The sequence below is a fragment of the Pseudopipra pipra genome, chromosome Z, assembly GCF_036250125.1.
Source record: "Pseudopipra pipra isolate bDixPip1 chromosome Z, bDixPip1.hap1, whole genome shotgun sequence".
Lineage (NCBI taxonomy): Eukaryota > Metazoa > Chordata > Aves > Passeriformes > Pipridae > Pseudopipra > Pseudopipra pipra.
Genome location: NC_087581.1, coordinates 10,271,628 through 10,295,460, shown reverse-complemented (window position 1 = coordinate 10,295,460; position 23,833 = coordinate 10,271,628). Strand labels below are relative to the sequence as shown.

Here is a 23,833-nt window from a genome sequence, read left to right as displayed (position 1 = left end):
ATGTCCTGGCTTTTAGCTTCTGGTCCAGATCCAATACATTAGGATTAATATATGTGTATTGGCAAGGGTAAATAGACCTTAAAATATGGTAGATATTAGTGAGATATTGGTGTGCTCTCTTAACAGCTCTGTTTCATATATATGCACGGAGGTCTTGACTTTTAGGTAAAATTTAATAAACTGGTGGAAGTGACAAGCTTTTATGTGCAGCAAAGGGCTTTTGTGACCCATTTTGGAGAGAGCTGGAAGTTTATGCTGGGCAGTACTGCCTTCCTATCCAAAGAACTGACTTAGGAAGGTACAGAAGGAAGATAAGAAGAATGTATTAACTAAGTTGAAACATGAAAGTGAAATGGCACAAAATATATAAATAAATTTAGTGAGATAGCTGTTTTCTCTGTAGGAGTTCAGCTATTAGGTAAGTCAGACGACTGTTGCTTTGCTGAAGGCAAATCTCTCTAGGTGGTAAATTGTCCTCAGTCACTGCAGGGTTTATGTCTTCGTTTCTTATTTCTCAGATGGTGAAAGTAATCCTTCTTGCAAACTGAATTTTGCCTGTGGCAACTCCTCTAAGGCATCAGCTTTGAGCATGGTCCAAAGCTCATTAAATCAAACAGTATCGATCAAACAGTTGCCTTCATGCTTTGGCTTTGTGTTCTTCTTACTTGAACAAGGAGCTGCCTTGAACCCCGACATCTGCCGATGTATTTAGAATTAGAGAGGGAAAGAAGAACTTGTGCCTCTCTTCTCTTGCAAAAAAAGTGAAAATCTTGGGGGGATTGAGGAGAAAAACATCTGGAGAGGAGGGCTAACCTCTAAACTGGGAGGTAGATTAGGATTTTCAAGGGCCAGGAACATCTGGAGAGCTGACAGCATCTTCCTCTGCTGTTTGCCAGCATATTTCTGTAGGGTCCTTGCCAAAAATGTCCTCAAAGTGAGGGACTTCAGTCATAGTCACTACAAGAAGGGCTTTGTGCGTACAGTGCTGCCCCTTGTCCCCTCTTGCTTTCTGGTGTCAGAGGCAGTTTAGGCCAGTTCTCTTGTCAGGAACATGTGGTGTCTTGCACGAAAAATGCAGTCACAGCAGTAGCAGGGTGATTCTGCTTGGTCAAACGAAACACAAGTTTGCAAACAGCATGATGAGATGGCAGATCCAGTACTGCCTCAGTCCCACCAAGATAGTAAAGGGCTTTGTGTTCTACTGCATGGAGTATGTGTTTTATGTATGTTCAAGATAGGTGCAAAATCCAATAGGATAAAACAGATTTAAGCAAATTTGTGGAGTCTGATAACCATTTTGATAACTATAATGGTTTGGATAACAATTTTATTGGGTTTTTAAGTATCCTATAACTTCTATTAATACATATATTGTTATTCTGCATTAAATGCCAAGTCCTCTAGTATTTATAGATTTAACAAGTATTTTGTTTAGCAACCAGACCCCAGACTTCAGCCTGGCACCCAAACTGATAGCTAACCAAAACCAGTTGCCCAGCATAAGGCAGAATTTTTGTATGTGTGTGTTTCTGTGTTCTATCAGTGTGAGAGCAAATATCCCAGCCGAAGAAAAATGTTTCATGGGAGAGCAAGTGCTACAATATTTCAGAGTAGAGGCTGTAGCAGGCTAATTTTAAGATTTTGCATGTAAAAGATGCAGCTGTTAATAGTGCCTTGGCATCAAGATAGCACCAAAGAAAAAAGAAGATAATCAACAGGTGCCCATCCTGTGGTTTTGGTATTTATCTGGTTTTGTTTTTAATACGTCAGTCCTAATGCATAATGAGGGTGGTGTCATCATTGTCATGGAAACAGAGCATGATGGTGATTAAGATGGATTTGGGTCTTTTGTTTCTGGGGTGCATGTAGTTGCTGAAGTGTCTCTTCTTGTGCAGTTTGCTGAGATTCTCTGCTGTGTGTGACTTCCACAAGCACAGCAAGTGAAGACCGTGTGTTTTGGTGTTTCTCATCTGAGTAAATGTCAGCAAATAGCATCCACAAATTGACTTTATCATTGAACACAAGGGCCTCGGGGGGGTGGTGGTGATGTTGGATATTTTTGTCTTCAGTGAAGCTGATGTTATGCTGAATTGCTCTAATTTTGGCTGGGGTTGGGGGGAGGGGGCCAGTTCTGTGGTGGTGGACCCAAAACCTCCTTGCTGCAGTAGCTTGGTATTCGGTGAGAAGTAAATGGAAGCTGGAAGTCCCTGGGGCAGTTGTTCCTGTGCTGGGTGTCAGGGCTGAGTGATCCTGTCCTGGCTGGTGGGGAGGAGAATCTTGTGTCTCCTAGTGAAATGTCTCTGAAAAAAAGACTCTGTGCACTTCTTGGCAAAGCTTTTCGAAGGGCTCTGAAGGAGCAGACGTGGCTCTGAGCCATCACTGTGCTTTGGGAAGGAAATCCCAGTCTCAGGGCAGGCAGCAAAATGCCCATTGACTTTTGCGGAGGGTGAGGGTTTGTCAGTGATTTACTGCTAGAGATGGGGGTGGATGAGGACAGCCTTAGGGCTGCTGTAGGGTTGCAGTGGCTGTTTTGGGAGGATTGAAAATAGCACTGCATTAAAGTGCCCATGGCAGAGTTGCTTGGCATACACATGTACAGTCTCAGCTTTGCATGTGGGTTGTCTTAATGCCCTTCTGTCTTGCTAAAGGAGCAGAAATGTCCTGCCACAGGGATGTGATCCAGCCCCCTGCTTGTCCAACAAAGAAATTCTTGTTGCTAAACAAGAGGCTTTCTTAAGAAATATATAGATGCTGAGAGTCTGAATTTATGCTTCTCTCCATGGAATGAGTCACTGCACTGGTTTTTAATAGAGCCCCTCTGGATTTATGTGGCTGCTGCTCAGATTAAACTCTGATCGAGTGTGTGAAATGAGGTTCAGTAGTTGGTTGTGCTCTGCTGCTGTCCTGACACTTGCAGAGAGTTGCTGGTTAAAGTCTGCTTCTGGCTTTTTCTGTGCAGATAGTAAATACATTATGGGGCATCTTCCTTTTAGATTATGCTGATGGCCTGCGCATGTTGCTACTTGATATTTTTAAGCAAACATCGAATACCTTCTGTCTTGTTGGTTGTGTTTCATTTAATTGAATTCAGTCTTATGTGAGAACATGCTGACAAGTCCAATCAATACAGTCAGTGAAAGTGTAGCAAGAGGAGGAGAAGGAAATCAGCTATATGACGTTATAAGCTAATAACGAAGTAGTTGTAATGATTTGTAATGGTAATTTTTAGTTCTCCCTGTCCTCCTGTCAGGACTTGCTTGTCTTCCCCCCCCCCCCCCAATAGCTGCTGCCAGGTTCTGCCCTGAAAGTCAGAATTATGATTTGTAACACCTTTGGAGCAAGGGGTGGCAATTCCCTTGGGGAGGGAAGTGAGCTGGAAGAGCTGGTGGAAGAGCTGAGTGCTGTGGGTGGGGCAGGTGGTGGAGGAGGAGGAGAGGAAGGGGGACTGGAGTTCTAGGGAGTGGTGCATACCTGCTGGTCTCTGCTGTAAGTAAACTTGCATGTAAAGCAGATAAATGGAAGTCAAAAGGGGAAAGGAAATTTCTTTTCCTGTGATGCTGTTGACTTTGACTTTTTTTTCTCTTTTAAGTAGCAAAGGCTTATCTGCCAAATAAACCCGCTCTGTAAGAAGCAGGGATGAGCAGGAACTCTTGGAATTAAAATTTGAGTCTTGCAGTCTGCTTCTCCAGGCTTTGCATATCTTGTGGGGTTTTGTAAACTTTGTTTTGCTTGACAGCCTGTCTGCATCTATGAGGAAGGGTTTGCCTCTGGCTAGTGTGCTCTTTGCATTAAATTGAGTAATCCCCACTCCTCTGTCCTGTAAAAGTTGAACTGGAACAGCTCTATGGCTTGTCTGTAGTACAGCAACTATTTTTTTTACCTTCTTTACTTTTTATTGCAGCTTTTGCTTTTGTTTTCAGCATTTTTTCTTGTGTCTATCTTCCATCCCCTTGTGCTATCTGTTACTGTTGAATATTCAAAGTCTTGATCTGCACATGGGCTAAAAATCATTATTGCTTTGAACTTACAAATGAATTAAGTGAATTCCCACATCCACCGCAGGAAAGGAAAATATTCAGTTTGAAATATAATTTGGAGCCTATAGGAAAATGCATCTGATGAAGTTTGTGCTAATTCTATAGCTTCAGTACCAAAGCACCAGCTCTGTTATCATCAAGAGTATTGAGTGTAAGCTCTATATTTTAATGGTAACTCTGTATGGCTAATTAGTTTGAAGGCTCTTTGAAGAAGCCGATGTAATGACTAAATAAGCTCTTATTTTTCAAAGCAACTAAAGGGACTCTTAATTTACAGAGCAGATAGTTGTAAAACTGCCTTCAGTTTGCATACTAGGAGCCAGTGTGAAGTCTGAGTGTGCTTGGAGTCAAGTTCACTCCAGTGCCATCTGCCAGGGTTGGTCTTAGTGTGCTTAAGGGAGGTTTCTGGGTCTTTGGCACAGTAGTGCAGCATAAATTTGTGCCACTGGGCTTGACGTGTCCAGGAGGAGGGTGTCATGTAATGAATGCCTGTGCACCATTGAAATCAGTGGCAGCATTACCAGTCTCCTCTCTGGTTGCAGGCGGGTTGAATCCAATAATGAAGAGCAGCTTTGAGTTTCTAACCAGATGACATGACTAATCCTAAAGCATGTATAAAGCGGCCATAGTTATTAGGAGATTTGTGGCTTTGAAAGTTCGGATTCCCTTAGTGCAGTTTGTTAATGGCAAGGATTTGTGGTAAGTGAATAATAGATGAAAGTCATCAAAAGGCTTACAGGGGATTTCTTGTGACGTGTTGCTGGTCTGTCTCATGCCAGGGCTGGAGATTTCTGTGTGGATTCTAAAATCTAAAAAAGAAAAAAAAAAGGAGGACAATCGTTCCCTGTTTTGCATCACTCTGGGAAATCAAGTTGATGGTGTTATGTATTGGGAACTACAGTCACAGTGCAGAGTGATGTATGCTTAATTCCCCTGGTTCTGGCTTTCTCATGTGCTGGCAGTGCCCTGACAGCAAACAGAGTCTTCGTAGCACCAGGCTCTGGCAGCTGGAGGGGAAGGGATGCCCATGGCCATCATTTCTTCTGCACTGTGCCAGGTGAGCAGGGCCAGTGCTGCACCTCCTCACCATCTGGCACAGCTCTTCATTTGGCTCCTAGGGGTATTTTCACCTGCAATGCTTCTGGTACCACAGCACCAAACAATTCCTGCAAGCCAGGAGCCGCCAGGCAGCAAATCCCGTGGGCTCTGCAGTTCTGGGTGACGCCTCTCCTATAGGACAGTCCCCTGCTTAAGCAGGAGAGTGTCCCAATGTTTGTACCAGGGACTCCTCTCAACCAGGGTGGTGTGCAGTGATGTCTGCCCTTACCTGCTTCTGTGGTAGTAGATTTGGTCCTAATTGGTCACTGGGCTGAAGTACCTGCGTCACCTTTTGGGTGACAGCATCAGTCCCATCTCAGAGGCAGGATCAGGGCTGCAATCAGCTCCTTCCTGAGTCCACAAGGAGAAGAAATCGATGAATGACCCTCTCTGTTGTCATGGTGTGATGGAGGTGTGAGGCTGAAAAAAGTTAGGCAGAAAAGTTGTGTGATGATATCCTGATGTGGGATGGAGGGTGAGAGATTGTGATCTCCATTTTTTTTTTCTTAAATTTAAAAGAAAAATATATATTTAACTCTGCTGTTGTGTCCCAAGTTGAATTGCACCTGTGTTATGTTTGGCAACATCTAATGAAACTACAACTTGGGGCAAATATTGATGAATTTTGGCTGCAGCAGCAGCTGGGGGAGGATGATTTGGTGCTGGGAAAAGCCAGTTATGTGAATAGATGCAGAAGGCAGAATCCTGTCTGTTCTCCTGACGGTTAAAATAATGTTTGCTTTCAGGGATGCTGCTGGGAACTGTCCCAAGGCAGTTTCTGGGATTGCAGTCCCCATCGTGGCCTGTCAGAGGGTTGTTTGTGTGTTTTGTAGCTGGCAGAGTGGTTACAACAGTCTGCAAAATCTATATTAAATCCAGAATCTTCACTGTGTGCAAAGCGTTTGTTGGGAAGTTGAAATCATCTGCAAGCTTTAATCCATGGGTCCGAGGAGGAGGACATGTCTGTCTTGTTTGTGTTGCAAAACCAAGTGAAAGTTAGGAAATGTTTATGACTGCTGCCATGTGTGTTCCTTAATTCTTCTCCCTTTTGGCCTTATTCAAACTTACTGTGCTAAAAACAGAAAGTGAGGTTGTAATTAGAAGCTGGTTTATAATGTGAGCATCCAAGGAAAGAGGCAAACTCACAACAGACAGACAGGCACATGTATATCTGGCATTGCCCAATTCCTGCCTTTGCAGGCTGTTTTGTTGCAGAGTCCTGGCTGTAGTTCCTGAAATTACTTGAGCGTTGGGTTCTGAGGGTGTACAGTGTCAGTAGAGGTGTCATCCTGGGGGCAGTTGTCACCCAAGCAGCAATGATTATCTCCACCTGGGTTGGTGACAGCCTCAGCAAGTTGCCCTTGTTTTGCTGGTGATCTGCTTCCTCCTGAGAATCCTGAGCATCCGTCAGGGAAGTGCCTGAATTCAAGGCTGTGCACTTGCCTGGGGAAAAGTAACTTCAGCCCATCACTGGGGGGGGCTCAGATGGGAAATGTTTGTTCTCATTGAGAATTGTACAACTGAATGAGCACCGGCAGGGTTTGCTTGTTTTAGAGAGGATGAGTCCTTTGTTTTGGCCAAAATGACAGGAATATCAAAGATGTATTTAGACACTGGGAGAGAGGAAGGGTTTGGTGTGACTGACAGAAAGTGTTGAGCAAGAGGTGGTGCTTTGTGCAGGGTTATTATGGTTAGAAACCTGTCGCAGCATGCAGGGGAAGCATGGGTTCAGCAAGCCCATAGTCAGAGCCGAAAGCAGTTCATCCCCGGGATTTACTGTATGCGCAGCCCGTCCTCACCGCAGAGAACAAAACAGCGATGTTAAATAGCTAAATAAACCTCCTGTCCCCGCGGGCCATGGCCTTCAAAAGGCAAAATTATCCTTTGCGAGAGTGGGTGCAAGTGAAACGAGACGCTGATGGCCTCACAGGGAGGGCTGAGTCTGGGGCAGCCTGTGAGCAGAGTTTTGGGTGACGGTGTAGCCTGGGCCTGTTGAGGGTCTCACCACTTGTGGAAAATTCACTCCTTTTTCCTTCTTCCTCAGGCTTTCTACAGCCTGGAATCCATCCTGAAGTCACAGAAAGTAATGTGGGGATGCATTTGTCGGAATTCAGGCTCTTTTCCCCCCCATATTTAAGGGTTTTTGCAGTGTTGTCAGATCATACTTTTGGACTTTTCTCCTGCTCCGACAGAGGGTTAGGTTTTCTATTCTGCTGTTAGTTGAGAGGTAAATTTCTCATCTCAAATACATGTTTCTGGTCTGTTGAGTTTCATGGTCAAATCACAAGATCCCTGGATGCTGAGTAATAAGCATTACTCCCCCCAGAAAGGAAGAAGCAGCTGGTGGAAGTAGCTGCCGTATTCAGTATTAGGAAGAATCCTGGAAAATGCTCAAAACCGAGTGGTCTTCTGAAGGCAAGTAGCCCTTGCTGCTGGAATTGGCCCTCTCAAATAAATCTGAGAGCCATGAATTTGTTCTTTCCCTATCTGCCCCCCAGCAGTTGCAGAGTTATTTGAAGCCTGGCCTCTCTCTGTTAATAGGGCTCCTCTCAGGAGCTCAAGTAAGCCTGCAAAAGCATTGGAAATAAGTCTCTTCTAACCCAGCATACTGCTTCCTGCTGTAAAATAGACTTGATTAAATTTTCTGGCTCTCATTTTCATCGCTTGCAGACATCCAAACCTTCACTTCTCAGTGGAAAGAGGTATATTGGGAATTGCAACTAATGTTAAAACGTAAAGAATGTGATTTGCCAAAACAATGTTGCAGAGATTATTATTTTGTTTTGTTTAGTGTTGGGTTTTTTTTTATTTCCCCCCCATTTAAAATACAATAAATTCTAAAACTTTGCTGCTGGAGTAAGAGCTATTTAAGTGAGATGTGTTCGTTCTCCTCCCGTTTGGGTATTTGTGATAATTTCTGCATAGGGAAAAATAAGCAGTTTTATCACCCAAAGGGGTGATCTTGCTGCCCAGGAACAGCCTGTACCTGCCACTAGCACTACCCTGTGCTGCTGTACCAGCACTGTCTAGGGGCAGATCCAGCCCCTGAGGGCTTGCAGCCCTCCTACCATTAAGCTTGGCATCAGGGGGTCATCACATTTACAAGGGCAATTTTTTGTGGTACCTTCCATGGCTGCTGTGTCTGTCAGTGAAAAATCCTGGATTATAGTAAAGAATATCTCCCATGCTGAACTTCTCGTTCAATTTTGAGTACAAACCATTTCTCTCCGGTTAAATCTACTCCTGGCTGTCACTGCTGCCTGGTGTGATATGAAACCGGGGGCAGAATTAGATAAAAGATTTGCAGGGAGGAAGAGGAAAGGATGTGAGCTGGATGCTTAGAAAAAAGTTGTTTTAAAGGGGTGATCCTAAAATAGCCTAGAGGAAAGGCAGAGAGCCCTGGAAATAGGGTGGTGAGGTGTGAAACATGGTGACAAGATTTGAGTACTCAGGGCAAAGTGGCAGCAGCATTACACATTGAATGCACTTTGTACATAGGTCACACACATGGATGTCCTTTGACCTTCTTCCTTCGTGCAAGGCACATGTGCTTTCCAGTTGGGTGACATATTTTGGACAAAGCTCTCAGGCATGTGGTGAGACTCTTGGGGTTGTCTCTGCAGGGGCAGGAGTTGCCCTCAAGGATTCTTGTGAGTTCCTTGCAGCTCAGGATGTTCCGTGGTTCCGTGGCTTTGCAAATGTGAACTCGTTTGAGCTTCCCAGTATGGAATGAGTCTTGTACTTGGGAGGAACGCTGTGGAGAAAAAAAAGTTGCTACCATGCAAATCTGGAGACTTCAGAAAGATAGCACTCAACGCAAATCTGTAATAAACTAAAACCTTTATTTTGATATATTCTCTCAGTTTGAAAGTCAAAGCTCCAGCCCCTCTTTGTTCACATTTGAGATTTGTTGCCCAATCCTGAAGTGCCATTTTAAAAAAAGCCAAACATCTGAACTAATGGTAACAAGCTGGATCTCTGCAATTACCAGCAACAGTGAAAACACTTTGAGCACTGCTCTGTAACTTACAGCAACTACTGCAAAAAGTAATCAGGAATTTATTTGTATTCCTCTGTGTGTGCTGGGCATGCCCACAAGCAAATCTTATCTGGCTGAGTCCTTGTACTTCTTGTGAGGCAGAAAATCATGCGTGGATGAAACAGATGATAGCACTGGTCTTTGCAAACTTGCTTCATATCAATACACTGGCAAACACTCTCATTAAGGGCATGGGGCAGTTACCCCCTGTCTGCATTAGGAAGACATGCAAAGGGGAGGATGAAACTGTTGAGGCGAGACTTGACCTCCACACTGGGTATTTTTGGGGTTACGGATTATCTCTAGTGCATTTCCAGGGACCAAATCTGATGGACATTCAGCTGGAGCATATGGCACAGCAACCAGAGTGCACTGTGTGTGCTCCTGGCACACACCTGCCATTTGATTGTCATTAAGAAGAACCCAATGGGAGCTTGGAGACTGCTCAAGCGTGCAAACCAAAACACCATAATAGGGAAAATGAAATGTGTTTCAGAGCTGTGCTCTTGATTTGTGTTACAGTGGTAACCTAGATCCTGTTGATGGCAGCCCTTCATCATGGAGGTGTTGGGAGGGATAGTGTCTAGCACGCTCCCTGGAGATTGAACAGTCCTCTTCGTCTGCAGGTCTTGGGCATTTTTGCCCCTCTGTCCATCCTTCAGTAACAAGGCTGTAAGATAACTGCTCCATGCTGCATCAGAGTCCAGTACAGCCTTGCTTGAGGAGGGCAGGCAAACCCAATTCAAGATATTTTTCAAAATATATTTGCTAAAAATGCAGTAATGGGAAAGCTGCTCTGTTGTTTACCGTGGTGGTGTTCAGAGATGGATGTGTGTTACTCATTTGCCCCTATGTGGCAGCTGAATTACTGTGAGGCATCAGCAACTGAGTCGTCCGAGGAAAGGCTTGTCCACCTCTGGGCTTCACGAGGAAGAGAAATCGACACCTTCTTTTGAAAAAGCTTAGAAGAAGTGTAAAACTCAACATGCCTCAGAGTCCTCAGTAAGACAGCAATTGGGAATGAGGAGCAGTTGCATAGAGCAGCAAACAAAAAAGCTTCTGCTTGTATCACTTGGAGCTTCAGGAGCATGAGTGTCTTCTGAAGAGCAAGAGGTCATTGTGGTGGGAGAAACTGCATCTGAACAGCAGGAACACAGCATGGTCAAGGAATATCTGCAGGTGCTGATGCCCAGGTGTGACTTGATATCATCTTGGCCTGTTGCAGTAAAAATAGAAAGTGTATATAATTTTGAAACTGATAACTAGTAATTTGAAATTGTTTAGTTTTCTTGTAACTGGATATGATATTTGTGTTGCCAGCTGAATGTCCATTTGGGGCAGAGCTATAAACTAACAAATTGTAATATTCAATGCTGGGATGGTTTGACTGGATTAGACCACTTCTGTTTATGCACTCTACTGCTAACCAAGGAATGAATAGAATTTGTCTCCTTAACACCTATCTGTCTCTAGGTCCCAAATGCAGAAAGTACCGTGTGCCTCTGCCTACTGGGACTTGCAGATGCAGTTGTGGGAGTTGCATGTTTAGTAAGATCAAGTCCGTTGTAAAACTCAAGTCCAAGATCTCTGCAGTCGAAATGCAGCGTTACCGCTCTGTCCTCCTAGCACAACCAATACATCAGCAAATCTCAGAGGATTTTATGATTGCAGTTGCAAAACCTGTTGGGTTTAGGATGTCTGTCAGAGTTTGAGGGGTTCCTTAGGTGTGGAGAAGCTGTGCAGCTCCTCAAGTCATCATCTTCAGATGTTTGTTCTGGGAGGAGAGAGGAATCAGTGTGACACTCATATCCTTCATCCATGTGCAGTGTGTTTTGGAGGTCCCTGCTCTGCTGGTTGCTCTGCCAAAGCCCTGGACATGTTTCTGAAGCATCTCAACAATATGCAGGGCAGAAATGTGTGGAGTTTGTACTGTGGCAGCATAATGGAAATGATCCAACCTGTCTTCTTTCCACACCTGTGATGGGGATGTGATTCAGCTGGGCTTCGTTGTCTGCTGAAAGGGTGCCTATCCTTTGGGTTTTAGAAAGAGGAGATACGAATGCCATTCAGCCAAAGCCAGACAGTACTTCTGTCTGCGCCATGTGTACAACTCCCTTCCCTGAGGCTGCAGCCACACACGTCTCTCAGCCCTGCATAGGTGGGGACTGTTGGTGGGAGCAGAAACGTGGTGCCTTGCCTGCCATCAGTCTTCTCCTGTCCCTGCCTCTGCACTACTGTGACCAGATCAGAGCACTGGGCTGTGTTTAAAATACCCACCTTGAGGTCTGAGTTGTTGAAAGTTTGCTGTGGCTAGGTTAGTTTAAAGCTGGATCAGTTCCCTAATTGGGTTCGTTTGTACTGTTGTCCCTATGACTGTGCCAGCACCTGAGCAGGCAGGATATGGGGTGGGAGGAAAGCTGTGGTGATGTTTGGTGTAGGCTGATCCCAGGTGTAAGGTAATTGTGAAACTCCAATACTTACAGCCAGTGGCTTCACCACCTCAGACCTTGCAGCAACTTTTTGGGATGCCATGTTGTTGGCCCTATTTTTTTAATGGAAAGACTTGCCTGGGGTGCTATCAGGGATTTGTAGCACAGGAAGGGGAAAGGAATTCAGCCTCCCCAAATTCAAAGCCACATCATTGCACTGATGCCAGGTAGAGTGAGGTGTCTCACCAGGCTTTGTCATGGTCCTGTGTTGAAAGGCTAAGCTGAATGCCATCTTAGAGCAAAAGCTGCAGGCAGGCCAGGAGTCCATGAAAGCACAGCAGTAATCCTTCCTCTCCTCCCTTTTTGCCACTCCTAAGAGTTCGGGATTTCACAGTTGGCAAAGAGGTCTTGCCCAAGGCCTCCTGCCAGGCTTACTAAATATACCTTGAAATTCAACTTTCGGAGTTGTTTTTCCTTCAGAATTTCAGTAAGTCTAGTTGCATTCCTTGCTATAAATTTAATAGTGAAAAATATGCCGTGGTCAAAAATACTGGATTCAGAGTTTTCCAGAAATCCACCAGTTTGGCTATCCCAAGAAAAACCTGGTGTGGCATAGAGAGCCACAGCCCCTGTGAGACTTGTGGAGTTGCTGCTTAACCTTGGCTATGAGCTGAAGGCTGACGGTGTCTCATCCTCGAAAGGCAGATGGGAGCACCTCTTGTGTACCCTGGGCTGATTGAATGCACTCCCTGGATGTTATTACCCTCTCAGCATTGTGACTGACTTTTCCTTTGCCCTTTCTGCCTTTCCTCTTGTGTATTAAGGGAGTCAGAGGACACTGTGTTCCTTGTGTATGCCATTGCCTGCAGAGCCTGGGGCAGGAAAAGGCCTTGTTGGTGATGAGATATTGGATCAGGCTCATTCATGGTGTGCTGCAGCTCTGTGCCCGCAGAGTATGTTGAAGTAGCAGCCAGATTTACCGACACCATTGCTTTCTGCTAAGATAAATTTTGGCTGGAGATTTTAGTCTTCTTGGAGGACTAGGATGAGAGTCCTCATCCTAGAGGAGGTGGATGAGAGAGCTGGTCATGGGTGTCCCTGCAGCCCTGAGGAAGTGAAACCTCTTGCAAGCTCGGATACAGCTCCCCAGCTCGGTGTTTTCCTTTGCCTGCATTGAGGCAGACTTGACTCCTGCCTGAAGACATGGTAATCTGTGGAAAGTACCCCTTGGTGCTTGCCAAAATCTGTGCTCAGTGGGGTGGGTGTTCTTGTACAGTGACGGCAGTGAGGTGAGGGTTTCACGAGGATTGTTCGATCAGTCACTATCTCTTAGTCATTAATTTGCCCTGCCTTACCTGAAAAGCAAGTTAGCTCGTTTGCCAGTGTCATGGAGAAATGGTTTGTTAAGTTTAGCTTTTAAAATCCCCCTTGAGGCTGGATCTGCAAGGATCAGCACTGCCCTTCATCTTTCCAGCCTAAAGAAGATTGAGTTTCAAGACATTTTACCATGCCAAAGTCTTTCAGAGAAGAGCATGAAAATTAGTGGTCTGTCTGTCCTGCGAAGGACATTACAGGTCGCTGGGGGGAGGTAGGCGGGGGCTCTGAAAGTGGTCGTCTCGACTGAGGTTTCTGTTCCGTGCCTTGGTGAGCTGCACCACTTGGCTGGCTGGCAAGATGTCAGTGATGCTCTGTGTGTATCATCCAAAGCACTTTCTGATCTATCAGGATGAAGGGTTCTGGAGAAATGCTAAATAGTGTTATTAGTGTAAAATAAACATACTTCGATATTTCTGACCCTAAGTGGATCCAGATGCTTTCTTATGGCTGCTGGGTCTGCTTTGGTTTTTCCATGGCTCAGTGTGGCTGTCTGCATTTGTTCAACTGAGATAGGATATGACAGAGAGCTTGTCACAGCATGCTCTTGTCAAGTCTGTAAACCTTTACCTTTACACATGCATACACTCAAATATATATATATATCTGTATAAGAATGAAAAAATTACTGTCTTAGTCTAAGACACCATTTCTGAGTCTGACACTTCACACACTTGCCAAGGAACTTGGAATAAACTCAGTGAGTTTATCAGCTTTTATGATCACAGCAGTCAGTTCAGCTGTGTAGGGGAGAAATGGGATTTGGATGAATAACTCAAAATAGTCTCCGAAGGAAGTGAACGTGTCCCTCTCTTTATGGCTCTGATACAAAGAGGGTATTAAACACCCCTTGATATCAGCCACCAGTTGCATTTTTCAACCTGTGGTTGAGCTTTGCAAGAGGTAACTTTACGTCTCTGTTTCAAGTATAAAACAATTTCCCCCTGGTTTTAAGGATTATTAACATTTTCATGGTTTCTCTCCTACAGAGAAGAACAAGTCTTCCCCACTGCTTAGGGGTTACATTTTATATGGGCTGGGGTTTTACCAGCACTGGTGCCAGGGTGAGATCAAAGTAGTAGGAGCAGCCGGGTGGTCTTTCCTTCTGAGCACACCAGTGGGAAGTGTTTCCAAGCCAGTATTTCAGTGATTTTTTTTTTTTTAGACCCTGACTGGGGAGATGATGCCGTAGTGTCTGAAGGGACTCATAGCTGTGCCACGGAGACTTGACATTACCTTACACTTTCTGGCAAATACAGAAAGTGTGGATGAGTGTTTTGCTGGTAAAATCTTTTGCTTTGTTAACCGATACTAATAGGTGTATGATGAGCTAATAAAATCTCGTGCGTTCTTAAAATCGGTGATAATAGGATTTGTTATGTGTTGTGATTTGGTGGCAGTTGGAGTAGCTGCCCAAGATTTCTTAGCTGGTGTGTGAGATCCAAGGCTTTCACCAAACCCTACTCCGTACCCTGCAAACCAAAGCGGGAAATAATGTGTTTTAGAGTCTTAGTTTTCAATAAATTTGGAACAGTCAAAGCTGAATTAGGGTTATATTTGCTCCAGGCACCTTCTCTGTCCAAGCTGAAGTCCACATTCAAACTAAAAGGCAGCTGGGAGGTTGGAGCTGATTCCCCACATCTGTGCTGAGAGCTGCCGCGTGTGCTCATCAGCTCTGATCCTGCCCTGCCTGAGACACTGTTGGTGTATTGATTGCAAAAATCTCTGTGAGTGCTCTACAGGGACCAAATCTAAAAAAAGACTTGTCTGCATTACACACATAAACCCCTTGAGAAGGGGGATTTGGGGTCTTGTCTATCTTTTTGCAGTTTTCTGCAGTCCAGAGACTGTATAATTACATTTTATCAAATCCATCCTGCTGCTCCTTTCTGGCATGGGATACTCCCAGACTAATAGAAAGCAACAAAAAACCTGAAGGTTCTCACTCATTTAATACAACCTTACCTGTCTTTTGTCCAGTGTTGAGAGCTTGCTGTGCTTCCCTGGGTTTTTTTGTCTTCTTACTTAAACAGGAAAGAAATGGCAAAGAAAAATCAAGCCAGCTAAGTAGGTGGCATGTACTTAGCTGGCTCAGGCTCCTTGGTTATCAGTCCTATCTTGGGAGGGCAATACAATAAATGACCACAGATTCTTGGTATATTATTTTCCTATCTCGTCTCCTATCTTGTCATATGACTTTAGTGTTGTATCAGTGCTGGTTTTCCTGATCTTTGGTTCAAAACAGACTCTTGAGATAATGATGCCACTTACTGCATCATTGGTCCCAGCAGGACTTACCCTGTCCGGAAATACCTGACATGATCTGGTGTATGCAATGACTTGCTGCCATGCAAAGGTAATCGCTCACTGACCCAGAGAGGACTTTTTTTTTTTTTTTCCCCTCATGGAAACTTATTGTGTGCTTTGAACTGCTGAAAAATACTCAAGAAGACATAAACCCATGAGTTACTACAGACTGCATGCCTGGAACATGCAGGCCATCTCAACATATGGAGTAAATCAGCATGGCTCCGCTGACTTCAGCGCAGCTGCATCTATTTCTGCTCGCTGTAACCCTGCTCCAGACTGGAGGGATGGTTGTGTGTGAAGAGTGGATAGGAAAAAAACCTTCCTTTTCTCTTCCCTTTTCATGGCTTTAATGGAATAAATGTACCACAAGTGGAGGTGATACAGTAAATTATTTTTGCCTCTCTAGGAGTACTTTATTTGGACATACGCTAAGTTGCCTCTTGTTCCCTTTGCTTCCGAAATCAAGTAGTTGATTAATGCATGCACTTGGTTACTGGCAGTAAAAAATACGTCAGTGGTTAGTTCAGAGATTGGTGTTTCAAAAACCCCACATACATGCACCTGCACAGAAACGAGTCAGGCAGACCTGACTCTGCATAAAGACAGGGTGGGCAGCACCCATGTAAGCCACAGGAGTGGAGAAGAGGAGCTGCTTTCCTGTTTCCATGTGCCAGGAGAAGCAGTGCTATCAGGCTTATGTGTGATGGATCAGAGTGCAGTGGTATTGCTGCAAGCAAAAGTCATGAATTTTAATCAACTTTACTGGCTGCCTTGAAATTTGAGTTGAAAGATAAATGTGAAAAACAGGCAGCTCATATTGTTTCTGGAACAAAACTGCCCCTTTTCTAGTGATTAAAAGAATATTTCTTTTAACTTGATAATCAAAAATACTTCCATCTTAGTTCTGGATTTTTTTTGTTGGCTAACCCTTTAGATCCTGCCAGCCTCATGTGTCTCCTGGAGCCAAGTGTCACCTCATGGCCACCCAGACAGCTGACCTTGGCTGCTGAGACTTCTCAACCGGAGGGACTTTTTGGCTGTCTGCTTTCAGCCATTTTGAAAAAGGTGGTTTTAGGGCTTTACTTAAATAGTCTTAATGTCTGGTTAAAAAAAAAAAAAAAATTAAAAAAAAAGAAGAATTGCCTGGTGAAAACTGAATGGACTGTCCAGGGAGCTGGAGTTTGGTTTGTATTCATTGGGGAACTTCGGCACATACTTGTCCTTCCCTTCTGTTGCTCCAGGGCTGCTTTTAAGATTATTTAGTTGCAGTGTTCATTTGGACATCGGTCTGCTTAATTAAATGTAAGTGATTTGAGTGCTGATGTTTTCTGTGGGGGACATGGAAGCTTAGGGAAGAAGTGGAGTGAAAATATCAACTCTTGTCCCTGGACAGAACACACACCCATCGTTTTATTTCCAGCCACTGCCAGGCTGGTCTGGATTACTTTAGTAGTTGAGAGTGCTTTCTTTGCTCCTCCGTGCAAGAGTTTGCTTCAGGGGTTATCATAGCTGCTTTTCCTGTTTTGCCATTAAGTCACCTCTGTGCAGGATTAAGTTTGAAGGGCTTTATTTGAGGCCAAACAACTTTTAAGAAAGGGAAGAGGAAAATTAGTCTACAAGCAGCAGGGAGGGGAAAATATTGGTGGCATACTCCTCTGAGTTGTTCCTCCTCTCTCAAGCACAAGTGCTATGTTATTTTCTCTTAGAATCTTCTGTGGTGCAACTCCACACCTGATTTCTCATCTCTAAAATCTGTAGGTTCAGCAACTGCTCTGTATCAGTGGAGAGTTCATTGCAACTGCAGCTTATTTGATGCAGAGGCTTATTTGATGCACTGGGAAATTCCTGCTGCCTTCACTAGTGAGAAAGGCAATATATTTTGGAGGCCTAAATTAGTGTGAAAGGGCACATACAAACCTGCTAAGTACAAATTCCAGCTTGTTTGTACTCTCAGTTGGTTACACCCTTGGCTCAGAACCCAAATATTTCAAGAATTTGGGTTGAGGTATATCCTTTCCCAAAAGAGGCATGAAGTTAGATTCCCTTTTTGCATCAATGGGTGCAGTTTCTGTAAGGTCACAAAGGGTTTGCTTGAAGCAGAAATGTTAATTCCTTCAAGGCACATCCAGAAACTTCAGGAGGGGAGATGATGCTTTGCTCTGGTGCCTGGGGGCTGCTCCTTGAACAGCTGAGATGATTTGGCCCTTGCTTTGACTGGAATATGCTTGCTATGAAGGAAACTCACCTGATTTCCTTTTCAGCAGCTGTGATGCCTTGTTACCATGTTTTGCTGTACTGGGGCCATTGGTGCTATGCCTGCTTACCCCAGTGGCTGATTTTTCATTTTCTCTGAGGCCTTCAAGCATTTATGTATGCTGAAGCAGATTAGTTTCACTAAGGAGGTTTATTTCAGATGCAAATGCTCGATGAGCTGCTGCACAAATGAAGCCTGCCTGATTTTCAGTTTTTTAAAAATATTTATTTATTTTAATACTCCACTGGAAACCCTTTCAGTTTTGCTTGCTTCATCTTTTCATGTTGCTGTGGTGCTGGTATGGAGGTCAAGATGGTAGGAGCATGTTTGGTGGCATTTATGCATGTTATGCCACAGTGGGATCAGCCCAGGTGGCTGGTAGGGCTGTTATTATTCCTGATAGTATTCCAAGAGTTCTCCTCCAGTACTGAAGAAAGAGAGCGTTTGCCAGTGTTTCAGGATATGACATCCACACATCAGGCAGTCAGCTGCCTGAACATCACAGGGTACGGAATGTTGGGGTGGCAGGACGGGATGTGGGCACTGTGGGGTGAGTAGTTAGTAATCCTCGCACATCCCTTTCCTTGCAGTTACCTGGCTGAGCAGTGCTGGAATGGCGGCTTCGTCTACCTGATCATGTTGCGCCGCATCAAGCGCAAGGCCCCTCTTCCTCCCTCCAACGGCAACAACAGCAACAGCTGTGACCCCAAAGCCAAGCCCAGCCCCGAGCCCGGCGACAGAGCTGCTCAGAATGGGAAAAGGACCAGGAAGTTTGGGGTCATCACCAGAACGCCGGGCAGCAAGGAGAGCAAGGAGAAGCTGGGCTCGGAGCACGGGAACGGGCACTGCACCCCGATGGAGGTGGAGATTGCTCAGCCAGAGACCTCTGAAGCAGAAAGCAATGGGGAAGAGCAGCACCAAGGCACTGGGGCACCCTACCAGTGCCGGCTGTCGGATGGTGGCATGCCAGACATTGGAGACCAGTCTGCCCAGGTATGTTTGCATTGGTTTTTCTAGAGAAGGAAGAGCAGCAGACATGCAAGTGAATTAAGTGGACTTCCCAGGCAATTTCTGTAGTTTCAGTGCTCTGTCCTTGGGCTGAGCCTCCAGGGGACAAGACAAGCTGTCATGGCACTAAGTTTTGGGATGTGGTCCAAAGCAGGGGGCAGGAGGATTGAAGAGTTAAATAATAATTGTCGGAACCTCTGTCATACTCCATCTGTGATGGAGGGGAAGGTCCTTATATCTCTGACCTCTCAGGGTTGGTCTCAGGATTTCTTTTGTTGAGACAACTGGTGACCCTATGACACTGGGGCAGGAGATGTCAGTGGAAGATGGTAATTTTGTCCTTTGAGGCTTCATGTTTAGCTCTGCCTGGACTTGATGTCACCTTATAGCTCATGTTAACACTGGAATTGAAGCTTCTCTTTTTGATGCACCAGACCACATTGCATGTATTTATGCTACGAAACTTGTTTGGCCAGTGTTTGGGAACCACATGGAAGTAATTGCGGACTTTTCTCAGAGTTGATGAGATAGATGATTTGTTAATGTTTGGGACAACAGTGGGATTGGGGCTTTCATTGCTTCTCTCTTTGTCCTAATGGAGATCCTAGAGTTTGTTGCCTGCCTAGAATTGCAGCGTTGCTGGATAAAGAAAAATAACCCAAGCCTTGATCGTGTTTCAGTATGCATCTATCACCAGAAGCACCGTCTGCCAGTCTTTCCAGAGGCACTGATAGTATAAACAGATGAACGTTGCTTTGTTGGGCTTGGGGCTGGCTGCAGCAGCTGGTTTTGGTTTTAAGACTTCAAAGCTGGTAACAAAGCAGAATGAGTGGACATCTCGTCACTAAATTCTGTTGAGAAAAGCATGGGTTTAAATGTGTTCTCTGAATTAGTGCTCCTCAGCACTACTGCAGGGTGGTGGTGATGGTGGTTGTGAACTCAGAGTAATTTAATTTAAAGTACGTTGTAGGAGCTAAAAGCAATTAAAAAAACCTCTGGTTTTAAAGAACCATAATTGCAAAAAATTGCTCTTCGCATCAGTGAGACACTTTGAATTTTACGGTGCAACAGAAAGGGTAGGGTGTTTGTGTACTGTTCTAGCAAGCTTTGTAATTGTAGTCTTTCTAAAAGAAAACATTAAAAGCTTAAAAATAAATAAATTAATCATTTGGTATTTTGAAAGCTCTGGTCCATATAAAAACTTCTTGAATCTGTTCTGAAGATGTCTAATTAGACACATGTTATAAATGAAGATGATCAGACTTTTTTTTGAAGTGGAAAGCCAAAAATATATATATGTAAAAAAAACCCTCTTGATCCAGAGCCATCTCATGCTAGTGTTACCTTGACGTTTTGAGTCATTTTGGTCTGAGAAGTAAATTGTTAAATTCAGAACATATATGTATCAATGTGAGCAATAAATACATTTTTAATGCAAAACATATACAAGAGGGCTTTGTAAAATGTAAAAACATAGTTGAGGCACTGGAAAAATATAAAAGCTGTAATCTGTTGAGCTGTGGTGTATTGGTTATGGAGCCTGTTGGGAGGCGCAGTCATTTAGTAAAATTGCTTCTGTCTTTTTTTTAATTCCCTCTCCCCCCCCTTTAATATTTTGCTTAGAAATATGACCTCTGTCTGTGTCAGTACTAATTACATTTTCCTGACATCTGAATGAGGAGAAATGTGAATAGCTGGAGCCTGAATAGCATGCCTTGATCATCCTTTGCTTTTTAAAGACCACAGGGCCTTATAGAATCCTATCACTTTAGTATCTGTGGGGTTACTGCTATCAGAGTAATGAGTGGCTTAAATCAGTTTCTTAATAAGGGTTCAATAGGGACAGTGAATAAAATTTTCAAAATTATTTGTGTCCTGTTAAAAAAAAAAAAAAAGGCAGGGAATAAAGACACTTGGGAGCCTCAAATCTCACTTCCAGCTCTGTTTTCAAAGCGTGACCTGACACTCAGGCACGTGAGATCCAGTCGTGTCAGGAGCCTTTTGAAAAAGGCATCCAGGATGTCATGTCAGAAGTTGCAGCCTCCTTCCAGGCTTCAAAGCGTGAGCCAAAGCTCTCATAGCCGCAGGATGAGTTATCTCCTCCCGTGCAGGGACAGGGTGCATTGGCAGGGCACCCTCTCCACGGGGAAAGCAGCTCTGTCCCCACTGCCTGCCCCATGCTCCCCATTTCCTCCACACATTGACTAATTGAATATCCAGGGCTGTCAGCCTTGTGCCTTTGGGGAGCACTATATTCACTTTGAGGGGAGGAGAGACAGCCTGTGGCAGACTGGAGGTCGGCTGCAGGTGGGAGGAAAGATTTCAAGAAGCTGCTCAGTGACCGGTATGGATGTGGGAGGACCTGGCTGGTCCTTCCCACTGCTCATTTCCCCTTTCCCACCTCAGGAGGCAGATAGGAGCATTGCTGAAACTGGAATATGGAGTCCAGGAAAATACCTTTTTTTTTCTCCCTGTAGAAAGTTATTATGAAGTTGTTGTAACCAAAACAGGGGTGAAGAGGTTGGGTTGAATCTGCATGTCTTCAGCCACTGCTGTGCTGATCCCAGCAGGTAGCTCATGGCCAGTGCCTAGGGGATGTTGTGCTGGGAGTGCTTTTGGGGCATCCATATGTCATTTCAGTGCCCTTCACTTTCAGGGTACCTCTCCCACAAGTGAAACACCTCCCACAAGTGTGGGGTTGTTCTCCCATTTTCTCCATACGTGCTGCTCACAACAGCAATGCTGGATTGTGAGATGACAGGCAAGATGAATACTGTTTGTCAAGTGAGCCTGCCAGGAGATTCCTGTGTTACTGGTTTGTGTGCATGTGCCAGTCCCCTTCTTCAGGCTTGCTTTCATCTCTCAGATCTTGATCTGTCTCTCCTGTGCACTTGGCATTTGCTATCACTGTGTATAAACAAATCTGCCAGGCTGTTTGCTGGTATGTAACCTTCAGTAAATACTGTACCTGTCAATTAGCAGGCAGCATTTAATGTTTATAGTTGGTTTACTTATGCTGAAATATTTTTAGGATGAACCTAAATGCCTTTCAAAAATGTGGGGATTCAAAGCAACAAAGCTGTATCTGCCTGGCAGGAGGATCTCTGAAGTCTGGAAACCAGACTTTGGAGAGGACCCAGGCTGGCAGCAGTGAGAGTCAGGGGCAGTGATTTAAGATCAGGCAGTCTCTGAGCTGGAGTAATGATCCCTCACATTCTGGGAAGACTGGGGAGCTTAAACACAGAAATCAAAGTTTACTTCTTTTATTCAGTGGCCTGAGACAGGTCGTAGTTTTGCAGGCTGATAATTATATAGGCACATACGAGAAGAGGAGTATGGGAAGAGACTGCTGGAGTTGACTAAAAAATGATAAATAAAAGGAAACTGTGAGTTTTCCTCACAATAGAGCAGTCTTGTGGTTTCACTGTGTTTACTGGTAGGACAGAATCCCTCAGTTTTGTTCTCAATTTCTCTATCACGGTGCTTTTGGAAGATCTGTGGACTGTTTCTGTTGCTGTTCAGCCCAGAGGTGGCCAGATACAGCTGGTATGGACAGGGATCAGAAGCAGGACTGAGGTTTGCAAGGACCAGACTTAGGAGTGTGAAGGGCAGGAGTCTCGTTGTCAAAGGGGACTCGAACTGATCCAGGTCTGGCTGGCAGTATGAGCAGCTTTCATTGATGAAGCCAGAAACAGCTTGGCTGAAGATGAGATGTACCAGAGCAGATTGGCCCCCTTTGCTTCCTCCAGCCACTGCAGGATGCTCTGAAAGTTCTTGAAACACCAACTGTTAAAGCAAAAACAAGACACTCCCAGAATGCCCTTGAATCCTCTTGCTTCTTTATAGCATCCAAATTAGTAAGGGCTTGAAATCCAGATTTACCAGTGACCAGTGTAAAGGAGATTGGGCAGGGCAAAAGTGCTTTAATCGTGAAGGGAGGCAGTTGAGAGGGGTTGGGACTCTGCATTTGAGTGTTTCTCCATTGTCAGGAATATGTGGCATGGGAGAAGTTCCGGGTGTGCACCAGGTGTCCTGGCTGCTGATGGCACCATGGTGTGGGGCTGGGGTGGGATGCCTTTCCAAGATGGAAACAAGTCAGCATCTGGTGTTCCTCCAAGCTGTGTCTGATGCTTTTCTGAAGTCACTGTCCATTAACAAAAGGAGGGAGGGGAAGGGCAAGGGAATATTAATGCCTTGCCTCCTAGAGGTTTTTGGGGAGGTCTAGGCTAGAGGAGTGCTTCAAGGTCTTGCCTCCCTGTTGTTAACCTCATTACTCTGCAGTGTGTCACAGCCACTAGCACAGTTTGCCAAGCCAGCTTTGCTCTTATAGCCCAGCTGAGCCCAGTTTGCATAGACCACAGCGCTCTCCAGACTCATCAGTGTGTACACAGGTGCACACAGGACGTGCATGTGAGCAGGAGTCCACCCAGGTCTTTGCCAGCCAGCACTTGCTTTTGTATTGCTCCAACTGCATGGTACTTGCTCTCTTTTCATCAGCAGCTCTCTTCATTCCTCAAGCCCATTATTGCTTCCTTATTGAGATGGCTTGTCTTGCAAGGGGATGAATGCTTTTGAATTGCATTTTACTTTTCAGCTAGGAAAGGCTGACAGCCTTTCTGTAGCAGTACTTGCCAATTAGTGTTGGTAAATGCCAGCCTTACCTTGAGTTTTGGTTAATGGAAAATGCTCCTTATCTTGCCAAGCAGAAGAGGAAGGCTAATAGGACATTACAGGAATCAAAACATGAGGCTTGAAATAATACAATGGCTTTAAGCATTTTACTATTTTGTTAAACTTGATGGGAAAAAAAATTCTCATCCTTTTGCTGTACCAAAATGAAAAACTTGCTGTAAGCAAGGTACTCCAGTGAAGCTGCTGAAGCTAAGTTGCTTTACATCAATTTTTTTTTTGGCAACCTAAGCAGTAATTACTGTTTCATCAAGGCTTTTACTGGACTCTTATATTATGCATTTTTTAGACATAAATAACACTAGTTTGAGGTGTTAATGTAGACACTTTTAGTCATGCAAAGGCCATCCTCAGAATCTGATTCTGTTCTTAACATCTTTTTATCTGTGGTGTTTTCTTCCAACTTTCATTAACATGAATCCTAGGGCTATCTACTGTCTTGAAGTTTTAATGTGCACTGTGATAAGCATGCCTTCCCTCTTCTTTGCCTGTTTTGGTTTGTAAACTCTCTTAGGGACAAGGACTGTCTTTTAATTGTAGCTGTACAGCGCTGACAAAACTTGGCCTTGCTTTTGCTTGGGGTTTTAGGAAGTGC

At 44.5% G+C, this 23,833-nt stretch overlaps 1 protein-coding gene across 4 annotated transcripts in view; it reads left to right on the top strand.

Annotated features, from left to right (window-relative positions):
* The window catches only part of PDZD2 (PDZ domain containing 2), a 138,610-nt gene that overhangs the window by 50,994 nt on the left and 63,783 nt on the right, over positions 1-23,833 (top strand). For all 4 annotated transcript variants that reach the window (XM_064642512.1, XM_064642513.1, XM_064642511.1 and 1 more), the window contains exon 2: positions 18,132-18,534. In XM_064642512.1, coding sequence (XP_064498582.1) covers positions 18,132-18,534 — 403 coding nt within the window. The remainder of the gene's footprint in view (positions 1-18,131; positions 18,535-23,833) is intronic.